This window comes from Bombyx mandarina, chromosome 10 (assembly GCF_030267445.1).
Source record: "Bombyx mandarina strain Sakado chromosome 10, ASM3026744v2".
NCBI classification, from domain to species: domain Eukaryota; kingdom Metazoa; phylum Arthropoda; class Insecta; order Lepidoptera; family Bombycidae; genus Bombyx; species Bombyx mandarina.
In genome coordinates, this window is record NC_143217.1 from 973,949 (window position 1) to 996,265 (window position 22,317).

The following is a 22,317-nucleotide window of genomic DNA, read 5'->3' on the forward strand; positions in this document are numbered from 1 at the left end:
AATTTACTGCACGCTTAGTTAATGATATTTTAATTGCGCTAGGAAATGTTACGTTAATGTAATACTAGAAGAACCCCAACGGGTATGACAATAGATTTGAGTCTCTCATTGACCAAAATAGTCGTTTAGAATTCCTTGAGACAATTTAATATTCCAGTAGTACCCAATCACTCGTAGGACATTGTTGGTTTAGTGGTTAATGAGACTGACTACCATATTAGGAGCTTAATTTTTTGTTTCTAGTAGGATGAATTCGAGATTATTACACAAATGCGTTGGGTGCTAACGACTAAAGCCCCTTGTCTATTAACAACCCAAATTCGATCTTCGCAAGAAGCAGAGCTCAATAATGCAACGCGTTTAGGGCATAGTGCATAAAAATCTACCCGAGACGGAAAATTTATCAGGCCTCTGTCGATTTTCTTTTTGGATGATACATGATGCCTTGCATCAAGTACTTGGTACCTTAGATCAATAAATAAACATTTTATCACAGCATTAAGCTGGAATATGTTGCAATAATACGTAGGGCCGGTGGGCGACTGATTGCGTCTGTGACGACTTTCTAAAACCTCACTCGAGGGCATGTTACAAGGTGTTCACCTCTATAAATTTGGTGCAAAAATGAGAAAAATACGTTTTTTAATATTATGTTTTTTGTATATTGACACAATCCTGCATCGCTTAAGTACTGGTTAGCGTACGAGTTCCCAGACATCATTAACAGCCATGCTGTTTTTATGGGATTTCTGTTGATATGTATCGCGTGATTATTCGGTTCGTAGGATACCATCGTCTACGACGACATACACACCGCCGAGGACAGAGGAAGATGGCGAAACTTCATCCAAAGAAGGATAATGGGAGGAGATGGTCTCGACCCTCAGACATGAGGAATGCGACTCAGGGAGGAGGAGGATCAAACAGCCGCTAGAGAAACGAGAGTTCGACTTTACATGTAAGTGTAACAGTGTTTCAGTGGAAACGACTCACTCCATTGACATCTTGAATATGACAGCGGGTAAGCTGATTTTCTGCTTTATGACTGAATGCAGTCGGGTTTCAGCTGCTACTCCACACTGTCCTTCAAAAGAAACTTTTAAGTTGAAATATAAATTAACATTTTATGTAAGTCTATATATAGTGTGTAACATTTAAGCAGAAAGTGTCATGCCATAGTCGTCGTGGCCTAAAGGATAAGACGTCCGGTGCATTCGTGTTGAACGTGAAGGTGCCACCCAGCTTGAAATATAAGTTTTAAGGTCTCAAGTATAGTTACAAGGGCTGCCCTACCCTTCAAACCGAAACGCATTAGGTACTGCTTCACGGCAGAAATAGGCAGGATGGTGGTACCTACCCGCGCGGACTCACAAGAGGTCCTACCACCAGTAATTACGCCAATTATAATTTTGCGGGTTTTGATTTTTATTACACGGTGTTATTCCTTCACCGTGTAGGTCAGTCGTGAGCAATTGTTAAGTACGTATTTCATAATAAAAAATTGTACCTGCCGCGGGATTGGAACACCGTTGCGTCGCTTGATACGATTTCACCGGGCGTCTTGTCCTTTGGGCTACGAGGACATCTTAATAATTCGTTACTTTTAAAATTTAGTTTTTTGTTGTTTTTTTTTTCATTCATATGTTGTTCCTTATTAAGAACAAGTGAAGTTAAATTGTTCTTCTTCTTCTTAATCGCATACTTCATTTCTGAAGGTCATGTCCCTGAAAGCCCTTCGTGGCTTTTTGTACCATCAACTTCCATTTCCAAATATGAAATTAAATAGAGAAATAAAAACAAATGATCATCATAAATTTCTCTCAAGCCATTCGATTGAGTTATTCTAATGCAGCTCAGATTTCGATCTTATGTTTTCATGGTACCAATGTTCACGTTCTGTTGTCTCTGAGGGCTGAAAGTCGGTTAACATGGTAGCCCACATAGCTATGAGATTGCCCATTAACTCGACAATAAAAATAAAATCTAATCATTTATCTTTTAATATAGGAATAAGGTATTTGTAGAAAAGTCGAAATGTGTATGTATAGAAAAACTATTCGTTTCTCGAATTTAGACTTTAAGTTTTACAATTACGAAGTCTGTTAAATATTCCAAATGCAAAATTGTTTTAATCGTATTGCAATCGAATTGGAGAAGACCTTACTCCTGACCTTATTATTATGACCTCAAGGTACCTGACCCCAACCTCACCGAACAATGTACACAGATAATCAGCTCAGTGATCGTGTCAGCAATCTTTATATAACACACGCAGATACGTAACGCCTACGATGTTGATAGTGATAGTATGTACGCACTACGCATAAACTTGTCTGTAGTGATGTGCTAGGCGAATGCGAATTCGGTTGGTGGACGAAGCCGAATTTTATAATAAAATACTGAACTAGTGTTGAGGTGTACTAATTTTAAAAATATGACATTGCACAATAAGTACGTAGAGTATTTTATTTGTTTTATTGCACAAATGGGTGGACGTGATCACAGGCCACTTGGTGTTAAATGGATACTAGAGCCCATAGACATCTACGACGTAAATGCGCGACCCACCTTGAGATATAAAATCTAAAGTCTTAGTATAGTTATAACAACTGCCCCACCCTTCAAGCCGAAACGCATTACTGCTTCACGGCAGAAACACGCAGGGTGGTGGTACCTACTCACAAAGGCTGCATAGCTTTATCTTTCCATCGTTACATAGCAGTAGCATTCTCTAAGTATTACTTTAGCGTATTAATTAAGCTTTTTATACTTTAAATTGTTTTATATGTATGTATTAAACTAACACACTATAAAAGTAATAAATGTTATTTGCCATAGTTTTTTTTTTGTTTTCCTTTGTAACAGTATGGCCAGACTAAGTATTGTTGAATATAGTCAATCCCTATTTGGGCTTTGATATTCTACTGATTTCAAAACGATGATCTGTTATCGATATTGCAATTAGAGACATTAACAAAACGCATGATCGTGTTGGATAAATTTATTCTTGGACTACAATCCTCTCTACAGAGCTCTCATTATGCAATCAGATGTGGAATCAATGCTGCCTTTTAAAAAATACAACAATAATATCGTCTGATATGTGTGATGTGAATATTATCCAAAACTAGCTGACCCGACAGACTTCGAGTGCCTCAATCGACAAATAAAAGACCTAAACTTTTGTATAAAATAAACTTAAAGCAAACAAAAGGAATCCGTCCAACGGGGGGGGGGGGGGGGGGACATCAAAGAAAAAACAAAATTGTTATTTTTATTTAATTCCGAGCATTTTCATATTTTTTCACCTTTTAAACCTTCTCTAGACTTTCACAAATAATTCAAGACCAAAATTAGCCAAATCGGTCCAGCCGTTCTCGAGTTTTAGCGAGACTAACGAACAGTAATTCATTTTTATATATACCTATATAATAGATTAGTGACGAAAACGAAATAGTGCACAACACTGTGTTATGTCCGAATGTCAAAGGTGTACAGTACAAATGTGCGATTCATTGACTTTTCCAATCGTTAAGTTTTATACTCGTAATAACAACAATTTGATAACTAGATAGATAACTTGTTTTAGCTATTTTCATGTACAAAGTCATGTCCAAGTGCTCTGAGGAATTGTTTGAGATGATACCATCATCTCGTTTTTACCATCGCACATCCAACCACCGGAGTAGAGTTCGTTCATACTATCTGGAACCGCTGCGTTTATCCACAGTGTGTTTCCAGAGATCTTTTTTGCCACGTACTATCCGGCTTTGGAATGAGCTCCATTCCACGTTGTTTCCCGAGCGCTATGAAATGTCCTTCTTCAAATGAGGCTTGTGGAGAGTATTCAACGGTAGGCAGTGGCTTGGCTCTGCCTCTGGCATTGCTGACGTCCATGACCGACGCTAACCATTCACTATCAGGTAGGCCGTATGCTCGTATGACTACAGGAGCAATAAAAAAAAGCAAAATTTTGTATCAAAAGTACTCTTTAACTCTTAACGATAATTTTATTAAAAGTCGATATAAATGACAAGCTTTTTTTTAAGGATAGTTTACATCCATAGAAAATTGAATAAATAGAACGGTCAACAAACTCACCGTCCACTTGCTGATAAGTTACTGAGGATTTAAAATCGAAGTGTCCTTTTGTTGTAAATTGGCTGATCACCAATTCGTAAAATGAAAACAGCGATAAGCAAGGCAACACTTTAATAATAATATTCAAATATTACTTAATTAACTACTTATTAATTTAATCAAATAATGGCTTATCGAGATTTGCCCTCAAAATTTTTAGAATTAATTAGAATGACCTAAACATTTTCACCGTCACCTACCGTCTACCACGCGTCCTCAATGCATAGAAGGATATTATGTCCACCGTCCAGTTTCCTTATTGAGTCACCGTTGCGTAAGGGAGTCGTGATTGTCTACAGTGAAAGCTAAGATATATTTACAAACATTTTTGATCTCCTAAAAAATACAGATTTAATTGGACTGGCTTAGCCTATCTACATCGGTGTTGGAAAATAATTACGAAGCTCTCGGCAGTGACAATAATATAAAAAAAAATACAATAAAATTAAAAATTAAGATTTCAATCACAATGCTCAAGATGTACTCTATAGTTAGTTCTATTGGCTTAATATCGAATGGTTTGTAGGCTGTTTCATTAATAGACAGATTACATTATATTTATTTTTCAAACAGCCTGTAAATATTAACAAAAAGCGGGCCGTGAGCTCGTTCATCCATTTACGCAATAAATAAATAAATAAAAATCTTTTCTTTTATGATGAAAGGATTAGTCGCGGCCTGGATGCCTTTCCAGTTTCACCAGGACAGGTAGGCGAGCAAATGCTCAGCCAGGAGATTGGGAATTGCTAACAGCTGTCGAAGCACCTCCGAAAGGCACCTAACAGCACAAGGGCAGCTGTTTCGCGAATGCTTTTACTATCGGATCGGAATCGCGACCCGCTGAGAAGATTCGACGAGAAACTCAGCGGGCTGATGTATGGATTCTTCTTCTTTTTCTTAGTCGTATACTTTCGTGTCCCTGAAAGGCCATCGTGGCTCTTTGTACTATCAGCTTCAATTTCCTTCGGTTTTTGGCTTCTCTCAGGGCGGTCGTAACAGAGAGTCTAGTGAGCGCAGTTACCTGATCTGACCAACGGTTAGGTGGCCGGCCGGCGTGTCTTTTCCCTTCTACATTTCCCACCACAGTCAATTTTTCAAGGTTGTCCAAGAATCCAAGAATCTTCTGGTAGCAAAAGGTAGGTACTTTTATATTACACATAATTATCGCATATATAGCTGCATAGCATAGTAATGTGGTATGCACAATACCGTACCGTGTGAATCGCCTTAGTACAGCCGGCCGTCACGTCCGTGCGAAACTGGGTTTATAACGCTGACACGTAAACACTGGACGCGTTGCGAATCCAACGATTGTATTTTATTCACGCAACGCATCAGATTAAAGTGTGTGTACGGAAGACATGTGACTTCTTAGTTTCGGCGAACATTAACATTTAGCTACAAATTTGTTTATTCTTACTGGTGGTAGGACCTGTTGTGAGTCCGCACGGGTAGGTACCACCGCCCTGCCTATTTCTGCCGTGAAGCAGTAATGCGTTTCGGTTTGAAGGGTGGGGCAGCCGTTGTAACTATACTGAGACCTTAGAACTTATATTTCAAGGTAGGTGGCGCATTTACGTTGTAGATGTCTATGGGCTCCAGTAACCACTTAACACCAGGTGGGCTGTGAGCTCGTCCACCCATCTAAGCAATAAAAAAATATGTTTTTTTTATTTTTTTCCTCCTACCTATTCTAGTGACCGCGAGGGGTCATCCTATGTTCACCTAACGAATAGATGAGCTCACGGGTTCAAACCTGGAACGATGCTAGCACTAGCCCTACAGTGCTTCGCAGAATCTACCATCAGATCCGAAACGTGACCCACCGAGAAGATCCGGCAAGAAACTCAGTTTTTGTGTTCATTATATTTTTTTATTAAGATTATATTCATTTGCAAAATCCATTGCGCATCTACGCTTAGTTGCGGAAATAAGTTTTAAGTTATTTTATTACATTGTTTCAAACTAATTTCGTCTTGAAAGCAATCGTCTTATTACACAAGAGATTGCTTCGACTAATGCGTCCCACGCGTCGGAGATCTAGATGCATTCGAGAAATCACTCTACATACATGCGCAAGTCAATTCACTTTCCAAGCGATATTATCTGTTATATTAAATATGGAAACCAATACACCTTGAAGTTAGTCATTATTTTGAATTTGCTCCGTGAAACTTCTTTATATAGGTAATAATAGGTAATAATAATAATAGGTAAGGTATATATAGGTAATAATAATTTAATAAATTCGTATTTAGTAATTTTAATATATTTAGGTCGTGGGGTGTAACGGAATGTCGTAGGGTATGAGAATAGTAATAGTCTTTACTAATAAGTACAATAATTTGTACTGGTGGTAGGACCTCTTGTAAGTCTGCGCGAGTAGGTACCACCGCCCTGCCTATTTCTGCCGTGAAGCAGAAATGCGTTTGAACGGTGGGGCAGCTGTTGTAATTATACTTGAGACCTTAGAATTTATATCTCAAGGTTGTGGCACATTTACGTCATAGATGTTTATGGGCTCCAGTAACCACTTAACATCAGATGGGCCGTGAGATCGTCAACCCATCTAAGCAATAAAAATAACAATGGCAAAGGCATATTGTGATCCTGCGCGGTCAAATTAAGCAATAAAAATAAAACTAAAACAAAAAAAAAATGTGAAATAGCGGATAAAATGATTACCGTTATGTTTTTATTTTTATTTATTTATTTATGTACACACAGAAAAGATGACATAGTACAGAGTAATAGGAAAATTATGTACAAAGGTGCTGCTTATTTCTTTATTCATATTAAATATCACAACACAAAATCACATGATATGAAAGTATACGTGAAAATTTTTTTACTCTATCTACTGTGTCTGCATAGGAAATGTTCTTGATGTCTAATTATAAAATGTCATTACGTGAGCACCATCTAATTATGTTATGTATACTGCGACGCTTGTCTGATTTCAAACTTTTATCGAGGGAAAGAATCAAATGTTTTTATTTATTTATTAATAATTAATCTGTATCTTTGGAGGGATTTCAGTTCCTCTCAGGAGTTGTTTGAGATGACACCATCATCTCGATTTTACCATCGCACCGCCTCCCACCGGAGGAAAGTTCATCCATATTACCTGGAGCCACTGCGTCCATCCACAGTGTGTTTCCAGAGATCTTTTTTTTCCACGTACCATTCGGCTTTGGAATGAGCTCCCTTCCACGGTGTATCCCGAGCGCTATACATGTCATTCTTCAAACAAGGCTTGTGGAGAGCACTTAACGGTAGGCAGCGGCTTAGCTCTGTCCCTGGTATTGCTGGAGTGCATGGGCGACGATAACCACTTACCATCAGGTGGGCATAATAATAATAAAACTTCTTTAAAACATTTACCTTTTAGAATATTATAGCCTAGACTTTGCAGCTCTCGTACACTTGTTACTAATAATGAATAAGTGATTTGTATCGGCACCTCCACAATAGTTTCTTCCATCAAAAAGCTCAAGATTAGCGTTGCGGACGTTGGAACCAGACACACCCAAAACAATGAGTCAGTACTATCAGACTTTAGTTTCCGATATCATTAAAAGATATCACCAGCGGTTGATGGTAGATTATAAGACAGCTTCACAAACAAGCGTGACGATCAAAGTTAGAGTGTTTGCGTGTGCCGTGTCAGTCCTCATCTAAAGGCATAGCTGTGTGTTTATTTGAATTCTTCAAAAACAATCAAACTTCAAAACTCTCTTGATTCAAGTCATTTAACTGTGGGAAGCGGCCATCGTGAATTCTGCCACTGTTCTAAGCTTTCTCTTCACTACAATTACGTTATAAGTAATCCAAGCCATTACAGATGGCCAGTGATAAAAAAAAAATTAAAATATAAGACGGTAGTTGCAATGTTCAAATGCTGACGCAGAACATGTTAGTCAAATGTGAGCATGAAAACTGTAAAGTATTGGAACCGAATTATGTATACTGCTCACGACAATGACGAAATTACACGGTTACTACTTATAAAAAAACAATGATATCTATATTTGAAAATTGCTCGGACGGAGGAGTATGAAATTTCCTACGCTTATAGAAAATATAGAGAAGGACTGCACAAGGATAATATTTTTTAAAAATAATACATAAAAAATACATTAAGCCAATAAAGAAAATACGGTGGTTGGCGCATTTACGTTGTAAATGTCTATGGGTTCCAGTAACCACTTAACATCAGGTGGGCTGTGAGCTCGTCCATCCACCTAAGCATTAAAAAAAAAAAAAACTACACACACTAACACGTATTTGACACACACGCATAATATACACTATTTTGTTTATTGTTAAAGTCTGTAGTCAAGTTAGAATAGATTAATATTGTTTTTCTTTAATATTATTTGTCTATAGTGTATGTAGCCTTAGCGAAATCTGTGATTATAGAAGTAAAATCTTTGACAATAGAACCATAATAATGTTCAAAATTATAATTTAAATGAATAATTAAAATATGTTAAATGTTTATTAAAACAACTCATGTGCTACTTTAAAATTATAATTAGGCGAGCGCGATTGTAAGTTGTTCCTTTCATTAAAAATCACTAAATTTTTAATTAAAAATGTGGAAACGCTTTGACGCCGATCGTATATTTATACGTCGCGCTTATGTTAATGGCTTATTAATGTTAATACGTGACGTTATTCTGTTTGTAATGAATCAATTCAGTTATTTTATTTAATATTCACTAGTTTATTTTGCTGACTATTGTGTAAGATTGAACAGAAACATTCTGAAGTCAAACAAACGTCTTAAATAAATATTTCTAAATAACTTAACTTCTTTACTGGTGGTAGGACCTATTGTGAGTCCGCGCGGGTAGGTACCACCGCCCTGCCTATTTCTGCCGTGAAGCAGTAATGCGTTTCGGTTTGAAGGGTGGGGCAGCCGTTGTAACTATATTGAGATCTTAGAACTTATATCTCAAGGTGGGTGGCGCATTTACATTGTAGATGTCCATGGGCTCCAGTAACCACTTAACACCAGGTGGGCTGTGAGCTCGTCCACCTATCCGAGCAATAAAAAAAACTCATATTTTATGTACTTACTAAAATAACTAAAATAATGTAAATCCTAAGATAGATATCATTTTCAATCAAAGGTGTGATGAAAGATGCTTTTCTGTATACTATTTTCTTTATTATCCTAAACGATAAAGGTGACGGCTTGATCATTATCGATTTGGAGCCCATGGGCAACGTAAATGATGCCGTCTTAAGACAGAAAAAGGCGGGGCGTCTTGTATGGACTAGCTACCAGTGGCCTGAAATTCTCATTCGTTCCTGCAGAGATTGGAGCAGTTGAATGATAAAAATGAGATTTTAACCTAATGGAATTCACATTGTGATATATATCGGCTACATCATCATCATCATCATCATCATCAACAGCCACAGTCGTCCACTGCTGGACATAGGCCTCTCCCAATCCACACCATTGAGCCCGGTTTGCGGCTCTCCTCATCCACTTCTTGCCGGCCAACGTGCGGAGATCATCGCACCACCTAGCCAAGGGGCGTCCCACGTTACGTCTTTCACTGCGCGGTCAGTCCTACGGCATATATGGCATATATATCGGCTACAGTAGTTTCTAAATGTCATAATTCACCCGGGATTTTACATAATAGCCATTAAAGACGGAGTATTTTGTCTACTGGGTTCCAATGTTAATAAGTGGGTTAAAAGCTCGTCTGCCTTGCCTCATTTTTTTTGTATAGAAAGGCGAATTTGAGTGACGACAGTAGCCGACGGTAACCACTTACAACATTCCATACTCAATTACATAACAGTGGTAATTAATATGAAACGGAAAAAGGAAGTCGTCCCAAGACAATGTTGACTTAATGTCTAATTTTATTATTTTGGTAATACCAGATTACGAAAGATATTGTTAGCAAAAAAGGAATCATATTTAATAAAAAATTGAACTTTCGAGCCTCCATACCAAGAGCACTAAGCGGAGGAGCTAGTTCACTTCAAATAAGGAAACGTATGAGTTTGATGTGGTAAGAACACTCTACTCCTGTAGCGGGTGGGTTGATGGTAAAAAGGACAATCAGAGTTCCATGGATTTAATTTTTTTTATTTATTGCTTAGATGGGTGGACGAGCTCGCAGCCCACCTGGTATTAAGTGATTACTAGAGCCCATAGACATCTACAACGTAAATGCGCCACACACCTTGAGATATAAGTTCTACGGTCTCAAGTATAATTACATTACATATGTGAACACTATTAAAAGCAGAGATAAAGTTCACATCGCAAATATAAAGCCTCAAAACCTTTAGGGAAGCTTTCACAAATCTATATCTTGTGACCAGCAATGGGCTAGAGAGATAGATAGATGTGATTCACTAAATAAACCAAGGAAATGAAAAATTATTTAATTCTGTACGATTTTAGAAACATTAGTCAAGTTGACTGAATTACGTGGTGATAAAATTAATTGGTGAATTAATTGTCTCTACTTAAATGATTATTATACTGATAAATGAAACGAAAACTGAAACACACGGGTAAGCTCATAAGTCGATTCGTTGTGTAATCGTTAATAAAGAATAAAGGTGAAAGACAATTTCGATAACTAATACCGAATTATATTTGAAATTTAAATTCAAGTTGGATAATAAATTGGATAATTTATTTTGATATATTTATTAGATTGTTTTTTAAGCTATTTTAAGCTCGTAAAGGAGAATGAATTTTAGGGGTATTGCTCGCCTGTGCTTTATTTTTTTGTTTAGCTTAGTTTAACAGCATGAATAGGCATAACACCTACACACCCGCATACTATATTATCCACTGCTACGGTTTATGTATTATATACATACAAAGTTTATGCATTCCTAATCTGTTTCGCGAACACCTTTAAGTTCGTAAACACAACGTCCAATTTTGCATAAAAAAATTTTTTAGATGACTTTGTGTTGCTATTGTTATTTTATTTAGCTTCATCTAGAATAGTTGCATAGATAAATGGACAGGTGCAAGGAATAACATTGTTACTCCTTCTCCTCCTTGCGTCGTTCTCCTCATTAGTGAGGGTCGTGACTCCCCCGCAGCATCAACCTCTCTTGTACGATCGTCCTCCATCTACTGCGATCCTTGGTTCGTGGAGGGCATCGTGGAGTTTGATGTCCAGACAATACCGAATTTGTTCCGAACATCTCGTGGGACTGCGTCCTCCTGCGACATTGTTACTCAGTTTTAGCTAAATATGATCTACAATGTTATTCCTTACACGTGCCGATATTACGATAGTACATTAGAATCGATTTAAATAAAGAATGCTCGATTCGAATAGTTAAAATTAAGGATCGTCTTTAGGCATATATCGAAATTTAAGCACGGACGATTTCTTGGATCGGAGACGCGTCACAGAGCAAAATGACAAGCTAATCGCGAGCGCCACGTTTTTATATAGACGTGAACGGAGATCGCATCTCGTACAATTTCGATCACGAACCCGTATTTCTACTATCTAAAGTTGCCGTATAATTAATTATTACCAAATACTTCGAGTACATGATTTAAGATTAAACTCAATTTTTGTGGCAGTTATATTATTTAGGTCATTGTCTTTTTTTTGACATAACCGATTACATTTTATTATTATTATTGTACAGTAAGCAGACGAGCTCACGGTGCGGTGTTAAGCGATTATCAAAATCTCTAAGCAGTGGATAGAAGAAGAAGAATCTATCAAGAATATCTATTTAATTACTATTTATTATTTTTATTCACGAAATAGGTGAGGTTCAAATTTAAACTCGATACCTCAATTCTAAATACCCCCGAGGTTAAACTCAGATCGACAAAGGCTACCAACTGAAACAAATTTAAGACTTACATATTAATATTGAAATATATACTTACTTTTTTTTGAAAGAATGATTACTGGTGGCTCGAACACCTAGCCGGTTTCACCAGGACAGATGGGCGAGCACGGGCTCAGCTAGTACATATACATAGATTTCCTATCTCAATTTTGTATTCTATTTTACCTTAAGCAGTAATTTCAAATGACAGCCATTTAACGAGACTAATGCAGAATTTTTTCCTTTTCTCCTGTTGGATAACGCCTTCCCGTCCCATCCCTGGTACATATTATGTCCTATGGCGGCGATGACCGATTGACATCAGTGTGCTTAGTGCGAGTTTTTAACGTCTCGATAGCGTAAAAGTTAACTCAAATTTGTATGCAGTTGGAACGTTTGCTTACGTTTGCCGCTAGGAGGAGCGCTGTTTGAACTGCTTACAAATTTGAGTTAACTTTTACGCTATCGAGAACGTTTAAAAACTCACACTGGTGCACCGTCGCTGCTAGGCATGACGACAAAAATAAGTACTCATTGGAAACAACCGTAGGTATTATAATGTGCTCTTTTTTGCATTGGTTAAAACACTTCCGGATGATGTTATGCGGTAAAGAAACATTAAATTAGTTTCAATTAAGGAAAGGAAAACTACAAATTGGTGATTTAATTGGATTTTTTTTATTGCTGTTTGGTTACGTTACGAATCACACGTTTTTTTCAAATATTTGAACTGTTCATATGGTAATCCAATTTGAAGAACGTTTTGTGTATGTTTTTGCGAAGTTAAATTAATAACTTATGTAAGAGCTCACGGGTTATCATCGTATGTTAATTTAGCCACTTTTTAAGGCTTTATTGCAAAACCCACCTTAACTTAATTATTATTTCTTAACATTAAATCTTATTAATTTAATAACCGTTTTCAAATGTAAGAATATAAAGTTAACTGCTGCAATGTTACATTCAATTACATTCAATTGGAAAAGAGTCCTGTATTTTTGTCTATCTTTGTCAGTAGTAAAACTGGATTTAGAATCGGTTGTAAAGACTACTAACCTACAAAGACCACCGCTAGTACAACAACAGTAAATACTACAACTATTACTAATACTACGACTACTTTTTTTTATTGCTTAGATGAGTGGACGAGCTCACAGCCCACCTGGTGTTAAGTGGTTACTGGAGCCCATAGACATCTACATTGTAAATGCGCCACCCACCTTGAGATATAAGTTCTAAGGTTTCAGTATAGTTACAAAGGCTACCCCACCCTTCAAACCGAAACGCATTACTGCCTCACGGCAGAAATAGGCGGGGTGGTGGTACCTACCCGTGCGGACTCACAAGAGGTCCTACCACCAGTGATTACGCAAATTATAAATTTGCGGATTTGATTTTTAATACATGATGTTATTCCTTCACCGTGGAAGTCAATCGTGAACGTTAGTTAAGTACGTATTTCATTAGAAAAATTGGTACCCGCCTGCGGGATTCGAACACCGTTGCATCGCTACATACGAATGCACCGAACGTCTTATCCTTTAGGCCACGACGACTACTACTGCTGCTGCTACTCTAGATTACCACGAGACTATTTCCTGAAAAACTTATTTGAATAAAATGCTGTTTGATTTGAATTTTACTTGATTTACGGATGCCCTGAATATATAGATCTTTGTGATTAGATAGGAGTATTTTCTAATAAACCTCATTTGGTTCTTTCCTGTATGTATAAACAGTATGACACTTTAAATATGAAATCATTACTTTAAAACTAGAATAGAATTTGATGGTAGTAAAGATAGCCCATGTGTTTAAGTGTTTTTTTTTAATTTACTCCATTATTTCTAAGTCGTTTATTTTATTTCTATATATAGCTACTAACTACTTCTACTAACAACTACTGATTATCCGTAGTAGTCATAAAAGTTTTAACGAACCTGAAAATAACATTGATCAGCTTAGTCCGCCACATAATAATACCTCATGTTATAGCTACTAAAATTTTATTCGTATTCAAAAATAAATGGATTGCACCATTATCTAGATTGATAGAGACAATTAAGACTTAATTTTCATAGAACGACCACAAAGAATGTTGCTAATTATTGTATAGCTCAAACGGGCATATGTAAACTATTTAGATGTATTTAGTTGTTCTTCATTTACTAAACTCACATAACTTTAGGAAGATTTTTACTTGTGGTAGGATCTCTTGTGAGTCTGCGCGGGTGGGTACCACCACCCTGCCTATTTCTGCCGTGAAGCAGTACCTAATGCGTTTCGGTTTGAAGAGTGGGGCAACCGTTGTAACTATACTTGAGACTTTAGAACTTATGTCTCTAGTTGGGTGGCGCATTTACGTTGTAGATGTCTATGGGCTCCAGTAACCACTTAACACCAGGTGGACTGTGAGATCGTCCACTCATCGAAGCAATAAAATAACAACATAATTAAAATTACTCATACGATTTAATTTCGGGTTTTTATATTTCATTATATTTATGAGTGTTATCCGCATCCACGTAAACTTTGGAGTACACATTCGCCACGTCGTATATCATATATCTGTGTTATGACTACAGCTCGCGAAAACCTAAGATAATACTGTAGTTAACCCATTGAGCGCGAAACGTCGATAGACCGACTCACTGTTAATTAGACCATCGGAATATCGACTATTGCGCAGTTTGATTATAGGTATTAGGTATTGACCTATACGGACGTGTCTAGGCGCGCGCACGTGTAACTTTTTTACGAGAAGTAAAAAAAATATATTAATAATAATTCAAAATTATTTTGCTGTGAATTTAGCATTGTTTTGGCATTGTGGCTATTATCAACGTATTTGATACGCCACTTTGGATACATTGTTTGCAAAAATCCTGACAACATCGAAAAGCTGACGGTAGTAAGTTATGTCGACAGGAAAACGACTTCAAGAAGGTAGCAACGCCGTGGTGTGTACGGGCCATAAACTGATCAGGTCTATTAATATTAAAAAAAAAAAACACATGCTATCATCACAATTTCACTGGTAGAATCACAATAGAAATGCGATATTTCGAGTATAGTCACTTAGAAAGCTTAGATATCACGAATTATAATGAGTTACTGTGAGCATTCGTAAGCTTTTTGTCGACGTCCACATTTCTAGAAGTTGTCTTTGACTACTGGACGATGACTGAGTGAATACCTTCGGTTTTCCAAAAGAAAAAACGAATGTAAGTGAATTAGCACATCGCATTAACACTTGTGTTTTTACGTTTGAAGGCTTAAGTGTTTTTCGCAACTAAGTTAATGTAACTTTGCGGTCACTTAACAACCGAAAATAGATTTAAACAAAAAATCAAACAAACTTGAACTAATATTTGGAGGCGAAATATTTGTACAATTAGATGACTCGAATATTTCTCATATGAAAGAAGTAGGTAGCAGTTTTAGTAGCGCTCATCGGGCACAAAAAAATCGCGCACCACAAATATCCCAATACAAATAGTGTCTAGCTAATTCTAAAGTGAACAAGGAAATATAATTTTAAAACATATGTAAATAAGTACTAGCTACCGAGTGTTGCCCTGCACGCGTTTTACGCAAGAGCATCCGGGTGGTGGAAGGCCGGCTATCCTCGACCCACGCTGGTTCTGACCCAGCGGGGTATTCCGTAGGATAATCCATTCTAACCGGCACTATCTAGGTGGGATTCAGATAGCCTGCCGACCGAGAGAGCTGGTGGTCTTAGCGCCGACGACCGCCAGTCCGGCGTTCCGAGGGGGAGGGTGATGGGAGAGATGTGCTCCGCACTAAACGCTTCACTTTCCCCTCTTTGCCTTTTCATGAGTTCTGTCTCATGCGAGGTTTGGACGTTAGTTGTTGAGCGACAGGAGGCTTTAGTCCGTTTGACTCCAACATGCTCGGCCCGCTATCCCAGTGAAGAGCGGGAGTCCGGCGATTTCCTCCTGACCAAAAAAAATAAAGCTGCCGAGTGTAGACGATGTAAAACCTAACTTTATCTCTGAGGCTTTGTTCAAAATATCAAGGCTCTACCGCATCAAGAAGTTCGTTTAGAATCAAGTACAAAACTCAGACTGATCAGGGTCATTAAAGCGTTCAAACAACTTAAGAAGTGCCTTGAGAGGCTGGTCGTCCAAGGTCCAAAGAGGAGGGTTGAATTCTGGACGATACTAAAGAGAGATAGATCCTAGAAGTATTTGAGATGTGGTGTTTGAGACGTATGTTGCGTATCCCATGGACCGCTAACACAACAAACTAGTCCGTTCTCAAAGGCTTCACGTAATAAATAGACTATTTACTTAACTTAATAAATAGGCTATAAACTTTTGCTGGTGGTAGGATCTCTTGGGAGTCCGCACGGGTAGGTACCACCACCCCGCCTATTTCCGCCGTGAAGCAGTAATGCGTTTCGGTTCGAAGGGCGGGGCAGCCGTTGTAACTATACTGAGACCGTAGAACTTATATCTCGAAGTGGGTGACGCATTTATGTTGTAGATGTCTATGGGCTCCAGTAACCACTTAACAGGTGGGCTGTGAGCACGTCCATCCATCTAAGCAATAAAAAATAAAATAAAAAAAGAGGAGACCTCGTGGACAATCCTGACTTGTTGTACCGACGTCTTCAGGTGAGGCACTCAATCTACTTGTACCCAATGTCTGGTAAGGATTCTAATCCCTAGACAGGGATCGTAGTTGAAGCAATGGGAAGATCACTTGTATGCCAAATCGTTGGAATTACTATGACAAGCGTGCACGAATTGACCCACAATGTTGTGATTGCATTTTACTGAGCGTGGGGATGCAGTTTAGCGTAATAGCGGGTCATATTATATTGATTCCACGTGCTAACAGTTGATTGTTTATTTATTTAATTAGGTGCAACGATTTTTATACACCAGATATGTTATCTTCATAATAACTGACTCTTCAAATCTGATCGCGCCATATATATCTACATACCTACCGATATAGTGCACACACATGTTGACAAGTAGCATTAATGAAAAGTACAAAAGATGGGATAAGCGCGTGAGTAAAAAAGCCAGACGATTGCACTTGTTATATTATTATTGTATTTGTTTAGACGCGACTAAAGACGAAACGTCCCAATTGGCCTGTTTTCGAGTCTTCACTTGACGTGCGCTTGAAACATATCTGCTTCTTTTTACATAATATAAAATATCATCGATTAGGTGTATCAACAATCAATGCAAAACATCGATGAATTGACAAGAAGTACATGACAAATGAGTCGTCTATTATCAAAGGTGGCAATCTGTGCATTTGGGCAAAAAAAAATTATTGATATGTCAATACAGATTGATTTGAATATAATCGTCTCCTTCAAAGAATACGGTTCAAAACCTGCATTAAATAAAGGTTAATACTTAACCTGTTATTTATATATATATAAAGGTTAATACTTAACCTGTTATTTATCTAAGATGTCGTTCAGAAGAGTTTTGTGACTGCCAATGGAATACAAAGTCAATAATTCGTTTTTCTGATTTACCAATAATTTTCCAAAAGTCACATTGCCGTCTTTGATAATAGTCGACTCAAATGTCACTTTATTTAGGTACAAACTACTTTAAAGGTCTATGGTACAAACGACAGTGCAATCGTTGACAACATCTTGAAATGAAAAATTAAGAAGAATTGATTAAGAATAAAAGAAAATAATAATATAAAATAAAAAATCTAGAATAATACATTTTCACTTAAGTATCAAAAATTATAACAACTACTCCTAATCAGAGATAACAAAAAAATTGTAAAAATTGATTACAATTGATGTTGATAAATGATGTGCAACTTCGTTACAACTAAGTTTGCACGTCTTTATGACATTGGGATTACTAGGGTAGTTTGTCTGTCATTGCAACAGCGTATACGAAGCTAATGAATAACCCATAAAATTTGAAACGATTCAATTTTATGAGTCAATCATATTTTGATTTAATCGCCGGTAATCTAAAAGGTAATACTTACGTTACATCTGATTGGTTTTAACGACTCACAAATTAATAGTTTCTATTATTAGTTTCTATTATTAATAGTATCTGCTATTTTTGTAAGTTCATAGTGATTCGTTTTAAATGTCGCTATTCAGCTAAAAACATAGTATTCGTAATTAGAACGCTTGATATACGAGTACAATGCAATGATCGTTGTTTATAATAATACTCTCAGATAGAGCACTCTATTTAGCATTAATTTTTGTCGCATATATTTTCATCTGATCAAAATACTTATCTTATTCCATTTATTTTTATTGATACAAAGAGTCACCCGGATCTGTTTTGACCATCCCAATGTACATTCCGGGTCTAAGTCCTGCGTGAAATAACTTTCCTTGGACAGATATCCTATAGTTCTTGGAGCAGTGAATGTGCGGGTTAATTTTAATGTCTAAGGCACAGCTGTAAATTTAGCTGATTTGATTGATTGATTGATTGAGTAATCCAATAATAACCTTATCTCATATTAAGAATAAAAAAAATTATTGAATCTTTAGCATAAGCTAGCAAAAACCTATGTAGCACACAAAGTTTGTAAAGTATTGTATTTTTTATTGCCGAAGATATGTCAACGAGCTACTAACCCACCTGATGTTTAGTGGTTTTCGGAGCTCATATTATCATCTACCTAAGACGAGGGTTTGAAGTTACAAGTACTTGAAAATATGTATATCTATTAAATTGGACGTCGCAAGAATAAATACATCAGTGGGAAGAACCTATGTGAATTTGTGACATGATAATGAGGAGGGTAAGAAGAAATAAGTTATAAGTAAGTGTTACGATTCGATTTTAAATGCCACTTTGAACTAGTAAATATTATACAAGAACAAAAAATATTAACCAACCATGTGATGCCTATTTGCATACCGGGAAATTCCTACGTCGGAAATAAAGACTACCTTATAACATAAATTCAATTATTGAAACAAAATTACTCCTAAATTAAGCGAGATACATAAATATAAATGTTTCTGCAAATCGGAGCAAATCTTGAAGGAGAAAGCGCATTATTATCGCCGTGAAGCGCTCACATCCGCGAATTCAGTTCAAATCAATTCCAAAACATTACATAAATCCAGGACACGTGGGCTTAACTATTGAGCAATAAACTGATTTTGTATTCGAATTGAGAAATAGCCGGGGCCTTGGACCTCAGAATCTATTGACAAATGAGCTTTCGGCTGTTAACTTAGAAATGGGTTGTTCATTCAATTTGCACAAGAGAAACTTGTAGCTATTGAAAGTGATGTATTTACTACGATTTTTTCATAAAATGGGATGCTGATCTTCTTTTTTAATTATGTTTATTTATTTCTATCTTACAATTATCTCTTAATCTTGTGCAATCTTAAAATTTGGCATTCACTAATAGAACTATAATTCAGAACAGAACAGTTTTCTTGATTTAATTTAAAGATTTTTCCTTAAATTTAATACTAGTGAAGTCAGACGTTATACAGAGCAGTGTTATGTAAAGAATGTGATAGTGTTACCTCCTCGCACCGATTCACCTAACAGCTAATTGACCGGCGTTACGAAATGCTGAGGTAGAACCTTCTAATATTTAGTCCGAGGATTTCATCACAATGCTCCACTCACCGCGAAACGTGTGATAAATATGAATAATTAAATATGAGGCTATTAACGTAATACGCTAATTTGTGGGTGTGTAATCTGATGCTGCCAATCTTATTACGTCTGTGGTTAGGCGAGCTCTCGGCTGGATGGCCGGCAATTTCGCAACAACAAACCTGATTCAGTTATCGTATGCCGGCAGTTTAAAAGTAAAAGTGGCCAAGCGAGTGAAACAAAGCGAGCGCCAGGTTCACTGGACAAACAAAATCTCATATTAGTGGAATAATTTCGCCTTCAGCCGCTGACGGGTCGAAAACTCGAGCGCTGACATCATCCACGACTTGTACTTTCGAGAACACTCAAACGTGACCTTATGCTAATATGCTTTTGGGTTCTTGGGTGGCCAAGGAGATCGTGCGTCCAGTGCCACACGAGAAAGTCGACGAAATTAACAAAGCATATACAAAAATAGGATTTTATTTACAGAAACTTATATTAATATAATACATATTACTCTAAGATGCGATCACATGATGTTTCATTACATAAATTGTTATGTAATGATAAGATATGACTATGACTGAGTTCGTTTAATGATGGGGAGCGCCGTAGGACGATGATGGGGAAGGGACTCCGTATGATCCTGAGGGGACTCCGATGGTGCTGTAGCTGATGGAGGGTGCGGAGTAGGAGTGACCGCCGCTGGAGTAACCACCATGACCGCCGCTGGAGTAACCAGAGATGCCAGAGTAGCCAGAGTAACCACCGGCATAGCCACCAGCGTAGCCTTCTTCAGCCTGGTGATACTGGGCGACCTGGATGGCTTGCTGGAGATGCTCCAGTTCGATGCCGACGATTCTGTCGTGGGGTACGCCGTAGACAGGAGCGGGGGGCCCGTAGTGGGAAGAGACGCCGTGTCCGTGACCATGGGAAGAAGAGACGGATTGGTAGGCCTGGTTCTGGATCTCGTCCTTAAGGATGATGGTCTTGATCTTCTCTAGCAGATGGGGGTCTACACTGTAGCCCTCGGTTTCCTGGTGTCCGACAGGCACCGGGGTGTAGTGTCCCCCGCTGCTGAGGGAAGAGTGTCCTCCGATGACGATGGACGAAGGAGCGGAGTAGCTGTACCCGACCGGAGGCTCGGCGGCCACACAGCCGATCAAAGCGAGGGCGACCTGCACAACAAACATTCAAATTAGTGTCATAACATCCAATCGAGCATATTAGAATAATCATATGCTAATCGACCGGTCACAATCCTAAACGATTTCGCATCGATTTCCAAATACAAAATTTTCGAAGGATATATTTGTGAGATAATTCGTCTGGAGATCACGTTAAAATTCGATATCGATTTTCACTCGGGCTCCGTAACACAACACTACACGTATCACTGCACTCCAATAGCACATATGAACTTACTATCAACTTGGCCATTGCTGTTGTTAACCGTTGGATGGTTCGAGGAGGTATGATGCTGTGAGTGGTGCCGGCCGCTTTTATACATGGGGATTCTGCCGAGCGACTTTTACTTCGGGGCTCGGTCCATCCGGGCGAGTAGCGAGGACGAGCTTGGCGTACAAATAGTCGCGTTTTTTTTTTGAAGACTGCAAGAGGTCGGGTGATTTATTTTGTTTAGACTTCAAACTTTATTTGGTCAAAAAAAAGACAAGCACGTATGTCGTACTTTTTTTTGTTTTTTGGGAACACAGTTGCGTAATTACTTTGGTAATTTGTTTGCGTGTCTGTCAGTTTCTGATCTGTTTGTGATGATAATTTGAATTTGAAACTTAAACGTCATTAACAGGTTTGTCTGTCTATACTTCAATTCAGATTTCCATTCTCAATCCATTTAGCACAATAACTTTATCTTAGCTTCGTTTTTACTTATTCTTTTGATTTCTACCTAAGTCATCGTAGGGCGGTATGCCATCACCGATAGGCCTATCACGAAACTTTCGTTCTATTTTACCGTTTTCTTTTTTTAGGATACGATATACATATAATGTTCAGATGGATTTGACAGTCTGACCCTTGGCTCCTATGCCAATTTTAAATAAGGTGTACCATTAGCTAGCATTAGTAGATTATGTGACATTATATACATGGTATGCAGCGGCTTGGCTCTGCCTTTGGTACTGCTGACGTCCATGGGCGACGGTAACCGCTCACCATCAGGTGGGCCGTATGCTCGCCGGCCTGTAATAAAATATAATTATATATATTGACCTCATGATGAAAACATCAATAATAAATTTCGCGGTTTTTTTTTTCTATGCTGATAGCCTTGAAAGGCTATTTCAGCTTCGCCTTGACCTGTATGTAGTTGAGCTCTCAGGGCTCAACCGGAGGTGTTACTAGCACTGGCCCTAGCAAAAGCAGTGCTTTGCAGAATCTACCACCGGATCGGAAACGCGACATACTGAGGAGATCCGGCGAGAAACTTAATGGGCTGTATCTATGGGTTAATTTACTCATCGAGCCCTTCGTCGCAAGCGACAGGCTGGGCGAGGACGGTGACCGGAAACAGTAATCCGCGGTACAGTAATCAGGGCTACCAACAACTAAACTAAACCAACTGGGCAATCATATTGCCTTTTAATAACTTTATATTTTCATTTGTAGGTTATCTGTAAGAAAGCAGTTTTAAAAACACGCCTTGTACTTTGATCTATCAGTAAGTCGTCCCCTCGATCAACCCTCGACTTCG

The 22,317-nt window shown here is 37.9% G+C and overlaps 1 protein-coding gene across 1 annotated transcript; it reads right to left on the bottom strand.

Moving 5' to 3' along the window:
• Window positions 1-20,068: 20,068 nt before the first annotated feature.
• CPG14 (cuticular protein glycine-rich 14) lies at window positions 20,069-21,184 on the bottom strand. Its single transcript, XM_028172594.2, has 2 exons — window positions 21,030-21,184; window positions 20,069-20,782 (listed from the first exon to the last, which is right to left on the bottom strand). Exons 1-2 carry the CDS (start codon window positions 21,042-21,044, stop codon window positions 20,198-20,200), a joined length of 600 nt encoding a protein of 199 aa, XP_028028395.2. The 5' UTR covers window positions 21,045-21,184; the 3' UTR covers window positions 20,069-20,197.
• Window positions 21,185-22,317: the final 1,133 nt, after the last annotated feature.